Genomic DNA, 12032 nt, shown 5'->3' with positions numbered 1-12032 from the left:
TTGTAGTTTGGCAAAAATGGCCTTTACTTCAGACTAAAAAGATTAGCATCAGAGATACGAAAAGATATTTAAATATAAAATTGTAGCTTATTTAATTCCCAAGAACCTGGTTTAAAGCTTTAGTTTTAAGCAAAAGTTTTAAGTAAAAGTTGAGTGAGATATTAATAATTAAAACTTGTAATAACATGCAAAAACCACCTTTACCAACCCTTTCAAAGTCACCTCTTTTTGCGACTGAGGAATTTAAAAATATTTAATATTAACAAGCTTTTAGATCTTGGTTAAAATTATTTTTTAACAATCTTTTTAAGATAAAAAATAAAAAATTTACGGTTTAAAAATTAACATTATTTTGAAAAAAAAGGAGAAATCCAATTGGAAGCATAATAATGTAAGTTAGCGGTGTTTTTAATCATTGGCCTTATTCATTCTTCTTTGTTTATGTATTATTAATAGATTCTAGAAGTTTGACTGGCTTAGAATGATTCATTTTAAAAAAACTGGAGTTAAAATTGATTAACGAATTTTTGTAGTTTGGTAAAAGATGTAATTTGCTTCAGAATAGAAAGACTAGCATAAGAGATACGAAAAAATGTTTTAATATGAAATTGTAAGTTATATACTTCCCAAGAACTTGGTTTGAAAAAATTATTTCTACGGCAAAAATTGAGTGAATTGTAAATAAATATATCAAAAACATTGATTTTTTCGATATAAAACTAACACTTTCGATAGCGAATAAATAGAAAACTATTAATTTTATCAAAAAAATGTATAAAACATTTTTTGTTTGGAATTAATGTTTTTATCAACTTTAGCGGTCAAAATATAAAACCTTTTTATAAAAACTTTTAGTCCTATTTAAGCTTCATTAATTGGACTATTAGTAGTGTTTTGGCAAAGGTTGATATATCTGTTTAACCTAATTTTTCAGGAGAGTATTTTGAAAATTTGAATCATGTTTTGCTAACCCAAAAACGAAAATTATTAAACATAAGAAATCAAGGAACATATCAAGTTTTGCCCTACCTAATAAGTAAAAAAGCTGTCATATCCATAAACATACCAAACTCTAGTAACAAGAAATGTTACTAAATAACATAACATCAAGCAAATAATTTAATTTTGGCAAAAATTGCGCATATCAACCTTTGCCAAAACACTAAAGATTTAATATGATTGTAATTATATATTTACCTACTTTATTTGAATATTTTACCTGTATATTTATTTTAATTGCCTCAAGATTTTGCAAATAATATATTGGAATCGGGAATAAATTGGAGGAAGGATGGTTAAGACAAAAATACGAGAAAATTTAAGTACATCATTACTAACTATTAGGCGAAAGTCACCTAAAATTATTTTTGAATATATTCAATATTATACCTACAACGATTTGATTTTCAAAATGTATAACAAAAAATTGAAATGAATTATAAAAAAAAAACAGTAAAAAATCTAGAAAATTAAGAAAAAAGATAATACATAGATAACCATGTGAGGTAGAGTTAGGGTAACATAGTTGAATATTGAACCAGGAAAAATTAAGTACTTTAGACAATACCTATAGTCCAGGGCCGAAAAATAAAAACGGGAAAAAAATCAATACAGGTATTTGAAGGTGCTAATTCGTAGGGGGGATATAGTTAATTAAAAATACGTACAGAGGTACTCGTAAATCGACCTCATTTTTTGAAGTTATACTTGTTTAGGAGCGATTGAGAGTAAATTTTTATTATCGTGGGCGCATGCGCACACAGACAGTATGGAGTTCGTTGCTAATCTTTCAAGTTATGTATGTATCAGTGCAAATAAGGCATGAAAATAATATATTAGTGTTTTTAGTAAATATATTATTTATTATAATTTTTGTGTCTTTAGATTTGTCTTTCTCGGGAGTAAGATAATAAGTAGAGGCAAATATGCAAATTGCAGATTTGCAATTTGCAATGCATAAAAAATGCAAAAATGTAAAATTCTGCATATTTTTATAAAAGTGAGCATAAAGTGCATATAATTTGAAAATTTGGTATTAACTATATATTTTTATATTCAAACTTACAGATACCATGAAAATGCCAATATTTAATTCTGTTTTATAATCACTTATTATTCAAATTCTTGGTATAGTAACTAATAAACTACAGCGGCTTATAGTTTTGTAACTGGACGTATAGTTTTTTCCTGGAATTAAGGGTTTGTGTTTGCCAGTTTATGTCTCTAGGTAAAAATTTTTATTTTGACGGTCAGTTTCACTTGGTTTCACTTTGCTGTAAAATTGGAGGCGTAAACAACGTGTATTTCTAATTGTGAATAATTATTGTGCTTTGAAAATGCCGAAAATAAGCACTGTTTCAACTTGGATAAAACCTTACAAAGAGCTATCTATGGATATGGATAAAGTTTATTGATCATGTTGTGGCAAAACCGTAAGTACATACGTATTATTTTTTATTTTTTTTTTAAATTGACACGGTGGTACAAACAAAGATTTTAAAATTGGAGATTATGTTTAAGAAAAGTACCGACACAAGGCTAGTTCGCAATAAATCGATGTATTTTTTCTTTTTTCAAGCATTTTTTAGAAGCCTTTGAACTCTGGTTTTATAGAAGAATCTTGAAAATACCTTGAACAACCCACACCACCAACGAAGATGGTCTGAGGAGAATAGGTACAGATAGGGAACTGCTGAAAATCATTAAAGTCAAAAAAGTTAGCTACCTGGGACACATAATGAGAAACGAAAAGTACCGCCTCGCGCAACTGATCATCCAGGGTAAGATTGAAGGAAAACAGCGTCCCGGTAGGCGCCAGATTTCATGGCTCAGAAATATCAGAGACTGGACCGGCATTGATTCAACATCTTTGTTAAGAGCCGCATTGGACAGAGACAGATTTGCCAGTGTAGTCGCTAACCTCCACTAAAGGAGAAAGCACCACAAGGAGAAGAAGCATTTTTTAAATTCCTTGAGATACAAAATAGGATACCTATTTAAAATTCAAATAATTCAATAGTCTACTGAAAGGTCGCTAACATTTTTTTCTAACAATAGCTTAGTTTGCTTTAATTTTGCTAAAAACAAAAACATATATATTGGACTTAATTAATTAAGTGCTTTTAATTTATGCTCACAGTATTTTTTCATTAAATGTAAACAGAAAAGACCAAGAGCCTCTTTAAATATTTGGGGGTTCTTCCTTCTCACACAGTCATTTCTTGGCATTTTCAAGATTACTACACCGATTTTTATTTGATTTAATTTAAATATTTTAATTGTTATGCAAAAACTGTTCATTTTTAGTTTATTTCTACAATCTTAGATTTTAAAAATGGATACAACTATAGAATATTTATATTCTTTTTTAGATTTCATTTGAAAAAAAAAATCAAATAGATCAGCATGTCAGAACCGCGAAACATTTAGCTAAAAAAGTAAGAACCACATCCGGTGAAAAATAATATCAACCTTCAGTGTCCAAGTGCTTTCAGTCAAGTTTCAAAAAACAAACCGAACAAGAAACTTTTAACGAAGACTTGTGTCGTGCATTAGTTTCTTCTAATATACCGCTTTTAAAATTATCTAATAAAAACTTTAGTTCTTTTTAAAAAAAATATTGCAAACAAAACATTTCCAGTGAACGAACTCTAAAGAAAAATAATGTCAATTTGTTATACTCCTCAGTTATCCACAACATAAAAGCCGAAATATGTATATAATAATTACTTTTACATATGTGTGGACGAGACCACTGACTCGTCAGGAAGATACATTGTGCTCTTATTGATTGGTGTACTTAGCGATGAAACCTTTCCAACATCGTATTTAATTTCCTGTAAGCAAGTTGAAAAAACCAATATCACAGTTTCTACAAGAAGCATTAGCAAACTTTTTTTCTTCCTGCTGCTGTGCCTAATGATAAATTATTGTTTATTTTATCTGATGCCGTACCATATATGGTGAAAGCAGGACAAAATTTAAAAATATTTTATCCAAACTTAATACATGGCACTTGTTTAGCGCATGAAATAAACAGAGTTGCGGAGGAAGTAAGAAAAAAATTTCCACTAGTTAACAGTTTAATAGCGAGCGTCAAAAAGCTATTCCTGAAATCACCTTTAAGAATACAATGTTACAGAGATATGCTTCCTGCTGTTCCACTGCCACCGCAACCCATTTTAACACGTTGGGGAACATGGTTGGAAGCAGCTAATTTATATGCTGATTGTTTTGTTGATTAAAAAAAAATTAACCTTTTACCGGATGATAGTTGACAATCTTTATTGGAAGCTAAGCAAGCCTTCCAAAATAACATCCTCCAACAGCAACTGTCATTCATAAAATCAAATTATAGTTTTGTCCAGAAAACTATAACTCGATTAGAATACTCCAAATTACACCACACCAAAAGAAACATGAAACGTAAATCACGTGTCATGGAAATAAAACACTGCTAAACAAATAGACGTCCGGCCATTTATGAAACTTTCCGAAAATAAAAATGTGTTATGAGCATGAATAACACTCGTTTCATTGGTAGGCGGACTTCAAGATTTGTTTAGCCGTGTTTAATTTTCATGAAACGTGTTTTAAGTTTCATGTTTCATGTTTTTCGTTTCATGTTTTATGTTTTTCGTTTCATGTTTCATTGGTGTGCCTAAGGCAAGCCGCACACCAAAGAAATATGAAACGAAAAACATGAAACATGAAACGTGAAACATGTTTCATGAAAATAAAACACTACTAAACAAATCTCAAATCCGCCTACCAATGAAACGAGTGTGATTCATGCTCATGATACATTTTTATTTTCGGAGAGTTTCATAAATGGCCGGACGTATATTTGTTTAGCAGTGTTTTATTTCCATGAAACTTAATTTACGTTTCATGTTTCTTTGATGAGCTGCCTGCCTTAGAGAGTACAGTTTTAATAAAATAATTTGAGTCATTGTGTCAAAACGTTAAAGGTACTATTAGAAAGGAAATTTTTCAAAAATTTAAAGTAACCATGGAAAAAAATAGTGGTTACCAGGTTCTTTCTGAAGTGGTTCAAGTAATAGCTGGTACATTATCCGAACAACTTAATTTAGAACCATCTATTATAGTAAATTTGAAAAATGCTCCAGTTACATCAGTTGATGTCGAAAGAAATTTTTCTATTTACAATTACAGGGTGTTAGTAAATAAGTATGAAACATTACGGACTAATTCGACATGAAAAAATAATGCCGGTTTGCTCTATAAACATATTTCCGCAAATGCTTCGTTTCCGAGATACGGGGTGTTGAAATTTTTGTTTCAAACTGAAAATTTATTTATTGCTCTAAGACCAGTTGAGCTATGAAAATGAAATTTGGTAAGTTTTAGAAGATAGTTATTTCGCATTTTTTTACATACAATTAAGAATTTTGTATTCATCATTGGCGCGAATACGGGTAATGGTCCAAATTTTTTAAAGAAAAAAATAGTACGCCACTTAGATATTTCGAATTAAAAATTATTTTTAAATTCCAAGTCTAATTTGTAATAAGAAACCTTTCTTGCCTTTTTTGCATATGGTGTACCGTTTTATGCAGAAAAATTAAACATCTTGACGCGTATTTTTCATTTTTTAATACATTATCAAGAAATATTCAATATAATAATACTAAACTGGAACAATAACAGAAAATATTACTAATAACATTTTAACAAGGTGCAGAGCTACAACAAAAGTTAAAAATTACCTCCTTTAGAGGTTAGGTTACAGAAGAATTTTATATTCATCATTGGCGCGCATACGGGTAATGGTCTGAATTTTTTTAAGAGAAAAATAGTACGCTACTGAGATATGTCAAATTAAGAATTATTTTTGAATTTCTGGTTTAGTTTACGACAAAGTGGCGTACTATTTTTTTCTTAAAAAAATTCAGACCATTACCCGTACGCGAGCCAATGATGAATATAAAATTCTTCTGTTACCTGTAAAGGAGATCATTTTAAACAATTCTTGCCTCTTTGCACCTAGTTTAAATCTTATTGGTAATATTTTCTGTTATTGTTCTAGTTTAGTATTATTATATTGGATAGTTCTTGATAATGTATTTGAAATGAAAAATACGCGCCAAGATGTTTTATTTTTCTGCATAAAAAAGTTTTTTATTAAAAATTAAATGTGGAATTTACACATAATTTTTATTTTAAAATATCTCAGTGGCGTACTATTTTTTTCATTGAAAAAATTCAGACTATTACCTGTATGCGCGCCAATGATGAATACAAAATTCTTAATTGTATGTCAAAAAATGCGCAATAGTTACCTTCTAAAACTCACCAAATTTTATTTTTATAGCTCAGCTGGTTTTAGAGCAATAAATAAATTGGCAGCTTGAAATAATAATTTCAACACCCCGTATCTCGGAAACAAAGCATTTGCGGACATATGTTTATAGAGCAAACCGGCATTATTTTTTCATGTAGAATTAGCCCTTAGAATGTTTCATACTTATTTATTAACACCCTGCATATGTATTCAGATAGAAGCCGTAAGTTTTTATTAAAACATTTTGAACATCATTTGATAATCTATTATTACCACAATTCAAAATAATATTTATATGTTAAAATAATTGTATGTGTTATGTATTTATAATATTGTAATTATTTTTGTAAATAAAAAAATATTGTAAATATTTTTTATTACATGCATATTTTCTAGATAAATATGCATATTTTGCATAAAATACTGCATGTTTATGCGCATATTTTATACTTTTTTATTTGCATATTTGCCTAAGTCTAATAATAAGTATCTATTATAATATCTTTATACTTCACTTGATCTACATATTTGTCACCGTGATTTGTAATTTCCGAGATGTCATGTAAACAAAGCGATGATAGCTTCGTTGGTAGCGCATTCTACTACAGATCAAGAGGTCCCGGGTTCGAATCCGGACGATTTATATATATTTTTTTTTAATAAAAATTTTTTGAAAGTGGTAGGTAAGTATTAAAATTAGTTTAATATTTAAATAAAATACAAATAAACTGTTTAGTATATTTATGTCGTTAAAATTATATAATAGAAATATAACTTCTTACGTGCGTACAAAGTACACACACATTCTTTTTTATAAACAAAGGCCAAAGTCAGAAAATATGGTTTTTTGTCTATAGCATTTTTAGTATCATATTTACAGCAAAAGTTGTTTTATAACAGTTGTGTATCATGAAAAGACGATTATATTGAATTTTTACAAGTTAAAATCCATAAAGAATTAACCGAGATAATTGCAAAAAACCACGTTTTTTGCACTATTGTTTATATGTTAATAAATATTACCAAATAGGTCGTAAGGAACTTATTATACCTTGATCATGGGGCAATTAAGTGCCTTTATTAGTGTACAAAATTTCAAGAAGATATATTAGTCAGTTTACGAGTTATGTTAAATGTTTATCCCAGACGTCGAATGTTTAAACAATCATTGTTGCCCTAGGAGTATTTTCAGAGCTTTTTGACAAAGTGCAATGAGTTCTTAAAGACTAAAAGTAGGTACTAAGAAAGTTAAAAAAATAATATATTTGTTTCTTAATTGTTGTTGAATAGGTCGATAAAAAAATGGTGAGTTTTTTCCTTATTAACAATTAGAATATCTTTGTTATTTTTTCTGATAAATAATTATAATTGGTTGTATCAAAAGTCTGGTAAAAAAACACAAATTAAAAAAGAAAAAACAACTTTTTAGGACCAATAATAGCCAAGTTATACTTTTTTTTTGAAAAATCATATCTCGATGGTTTATAAATATTAAGAGTTGAAATTTTTACAGAATGATAATAAATATCTATATTTTATATTGCAATTGATAAGTACGGAATATCTTCTATTTAAAATTAGTAATAACCCTTTAAATTGTAGTTACTCACGCTGACTGAGCTGGGACCATGTGAAGGGGAAGATTGTTGGAGTCCAGTTTCGCGCATCGAGATATTGCTATAGAAAGTTCAATTTGGAGCGCTTGAAAAATTTTATAGTATCTCAGCTTCCAGAGAACGTAGAGACTTCATTTTTTTTAATTTGGGTAACTCGACGAAAGAATAACAACTAGCTAATTTTCATTTACCGGAAAAATCGTAAAATTCTGGAAAATGGAATTTTTTATTCAACATTCATTTACAATGTTAACACTAATATATATTTTGATAAATATTTTCATAAAGTATTATAAATTTGTAAATAAATATTAAAATATAATTATAGTATATATCTATTTATATACAGGGTGGTTCATTTTATTCGCCTCGGTGTCTGTACGGAAAACGACTTGATTTAAAAAAAATCTTCATAGACATAGACAGGACAATTAATACTACAATCTAAAAATAATGTGAATTATACAGGGTGCTACAAAAAAGAGTGGTATATCAAAAATATATGTTTTTATGGAACATCCTAAAACTGATGAAATTTTTAAATTGCCCATAAAAAATAAGCTAGACTATACGTAAGTACAGGGTAGGTTGATTCATTTAAATTTTTACAAAAATATAAAATTTTAGAAAAAAATAAATATTTACAAATCTAAGAGTCGGTGACAAATTTTTCTAAGATCTTCTTAATAGACTATTCAGCATTTTTAAACAGATGTTTATTGTAACAAAATTTACAATCACTTAATAGTACATTTTTAGATTTAAAAACTAATTGATAACAAAAACCTTCCCAAATCGAAAAAAATGTGTGTAAAGATTTTAATTATTGATCTTCGGTAATTCTACACAGTTTATGTACGGGTTCATTAATTTCTTATTTCTTCAACATTATCCCTAATTTTTTGAAACAAATCTTCTTTAACTTCCACTTTCGTCATCTATAATAACTATCAAACGGTTTTAGCATCTTTTTTCGCCAGTGTCATCTTTGCAATTTATGCAAAGCTCGGTAGGTACAATTGATTTATTTCAAGAGATTATGGATAATGTGGAAGAAATTAATGAACCTGTACAAAAACTGTGTAGAATTGACGAAGATGAATAATTATAATCTATACATAATTTTTTTTAATTTGAGAACGTTTTTGTTTTTAATTAATTTTTAAACCTAAAAATGTACGATTAAGTACTTATAAATTTTGTTTCAATAAACATCTGTTTAAATTTGCTGAATAGTCTGTTATGAAGATCCAAGAAAAAAATTGTCACCGATTCTTAGATTTATTTACATATTCTTATATTTATTTTTTTCTAAATCTTTACATTTTTCTAAAAATTGAAATAGATCAAAACACCCTGTACTTAGATATAGTCTAGCTTCTTTTTTAAGGGCAATTTAAAAATTTCATCAGGTTTTCCATAAAACAAATATATCTTTGATATACCACTCTTTTTTGAAGCACCCTGTATAATTCGCATTATTTTTAGATTGCAGTGTTAATGGCCCGGTATATTTCTATGAAGAAATGTTTTTTAAATCAAGTCGTTTTCCGTACAGACACCGAGGCGAATAAAATGAACCACCCTGTATATAAATAGATGTATACTATAGTTTTATTTTAATATTTATTCACAAATTTATAATATTTGATGACAATATTTATGAAATTATATGTGTTAACGTTGTAAACGCATATTGAATATAAAAAGTGCATTTTCCAGAATTTTCCGATTTTTCCGGTAAATGAAAATTAGCTAGTTGCTATTATTTCCTCGAGTTACTCCAATTTAAAAAAATGAAGGCTCTACGTTCTCTGTAGCTGAGATATTTTAAAATTTTTCAAGCGCTCCAAATTGAACTTTCTATAGCAAAATCTCGACGCGCGAAACGACTCCGAGAATCTTCCCCATCACACGCCCACACGGTCCCAGCTCAGTCAGCGTGTGTAACATCAATTGAAAGGGTTATTACTCGTTTGAAATAGAAGATCTTCCGTATTTATCAATTGAAATATAAAACATAGATATTTATTATCATTCTGTAAAAATTTCAAGTTTTAATATTTATAAACAATAGAGATGTGATTTTTCAAAAAAAAAGTATAACTTGGCTATTATTGGCCGTAGAAAGTTTGTTTTTCTTTTTTAATGTGTGTTTTTTTACCAACTTTTTTATTTATCAGAAAAAATGACAAAGATATTCTAATTGTATTTTAAGGAAAAAACTCACCATTTTTTAGCGACTTGTTTAACAGCATTTAAAAACAAATATATTCTTTTTTTTAACTTTCGTAGTACTTTGAGTCTTTAAGAACTCTTGCACTTTGCCAAAAAGCTCTAAAAATACTCCTAGGGCAACAATGATTGTTTAAACATTCGATGTCTGGGAAAAACATTTAACATAACTCGTAAACTAACAAATAGATCTACTTTACATTTTGTACACTAATAAAGGCACTTAATTGCCTCGTAATCAAGGTACAATAAGTTCCTTAGAGCCTTTTTGGTAAGAGTTATTAACAGTTACAAAATAGTGCAAAAAACGTGGTTTTTTGCAATTATCTCGGTTAATTCTCTATGGATTTTAACTTATAAAAATTCAAATTAATCGTTTTTCATGATACACAACTTTTATAAAACAACTTTTGCTGTAAATATGATATTAAAAATGCTATAGACCAAAAACCTTATTTTCTGATTTTGGCTTTTTTTATAAAAAAATAAGGTCGATTTACGAGTACCTCTGTATGTATTTTTAATTAACTATATCCACCCTACCATTGAGCACCTTCAAATACCTGTATTGATTTTTACCCTGAAATCGCTCATATTTATTTTTCTACCCTGGTCTACTAACGAATAAATACATTTACGGGTAATAAATTAACAAATAACGATTGCGTATTATGTTGAATGTTTGTCTTACCTTCATCTTCAATCAGTCCTTCATCTAAATTAATCACTTGAGCAATCGCACTATTGAAATAAAATAGAATGACTAACATTAAAATAGCAACATACTTGATGCACATGTTTATTAAACTGGTTTGCAATATTCTAAGTTAGTCCGTCGATAAAATTATCTCATATGGTATGGGTTTTTTTGTATAAATAATAATGTTGTGTTGGCTTAATGTTAATAATGATGTTGTTGTTGTTGTTGTTGGATGATTTTGCATACTATTAAAATACAATCACAGACAAAAATATTACATATTTTTTTAAACGTTTTTATTTAGTTCAATAGTTTGCGTCAAATCTTTAGACGTTAATTTGACTGCCTTTTCTCCAATGCAAACGAATAAAAATTTGCAGACATATGCATTCGCGGGAACAATACACGAATAATCAATAAAAAAATGCTTAATTGCTTTTTAATTGTTTAATTAAAAAAAAATGTTTTAATGCTTTTTAATTGTTTAAATAAAAAAAAAACGATTTTAATGGAAAATGCTTAAATAGTATAGTATAGTTGATCCAAAAGATGGCATAACCCAGACCCAGATATCCAAAGTGAAAGTTATCATTCAACACCAAATGGTCCACACAATGTCCAGAAAAAAGTCACACCATTTTGAGCGTTGGGTTTGGGGGGGAGAGGGGGGAGAAATCGGTAAATTCGTAGTTTTTTAAGTTTTTCGCCAATATTTCTAAAACTATGCGGTTTAGCATGAACAACCTTTTATACAAAATTTTTCTACATTAAATTTGAAATAAAAAAGGCCTTATGCATAATCTTTCTAAAATGAATGGTTCCAAAGTTACGGAGGTAGTATAGTATAACTGGTCCAAAAAAAGGCCTAACCCAAACATCCAAAGTAAAAGTTTTCCTCCAACACCAAAATGTTCTATATGGTCCACATATTGTTCAGTAAAAAGTTACACCATTTTGAGCGTCCGGTTTGGGAGGGAGCTGGAAGAGAAGCCGGTAAATTAGTAGTTTTTTTACGTTTTTCGTCAATATTTCTAAAAATATGTTTTAGCGTAAACAATGTTATATACAAAAATGTTCTACATGAAATTTAAAACAAAAAATATTCTCCTCAACCTCTTCAGTTGAAGACTTAAAAAGGCAAACACATTGTAAACTATATCACTTGAGAAAGGCACTC

The 12032-nt window shown here is 28.6% G+C and overlaps 1 protein-coding gene across 1 annotated transcript in view; it reads right to left on the bottom strand.

The window, feature by feature from the left end:
* Positions 1-11038, bottom strand: part of LOC126887903 (snaclec alboaggregin-D subunit beta-like) — a 77440-nt gene extending 66402 nt beyond the window's left edge. Inside the window, exon 1 of the mRNA XM_050655801.1 lies at positions 10847-11038. Within this exon, the coding sequence (XP_050511758.1) occupies positions 10847-10952 (106 nt within the window). The 5' untranslated portion in view covers positions 10953-11038. The remainder of the gene's footprint in view (positions 1-10846) is intronic.
* Positions 11039-12032: the final 994 nt, after the last annotated feature.

The sequence above is a fragment of the Diabrotica virgifera genome, chromosome 7 (genome assembly GCF_917563875.1).
Source record: "Diabrotica virgifera virgifera chromosome 7, PGI_DIABVI_V3a".
Lineage (NCBI taxonomy): Eukaryota > Metazoa > Arthropoda > Insecta > Coleoptera > Chrysomelidae > Diabrotica > Diabrotica virgifera.
This window is presented reverse-complemented; position numbering and strand designations above follow the sequence as displayed.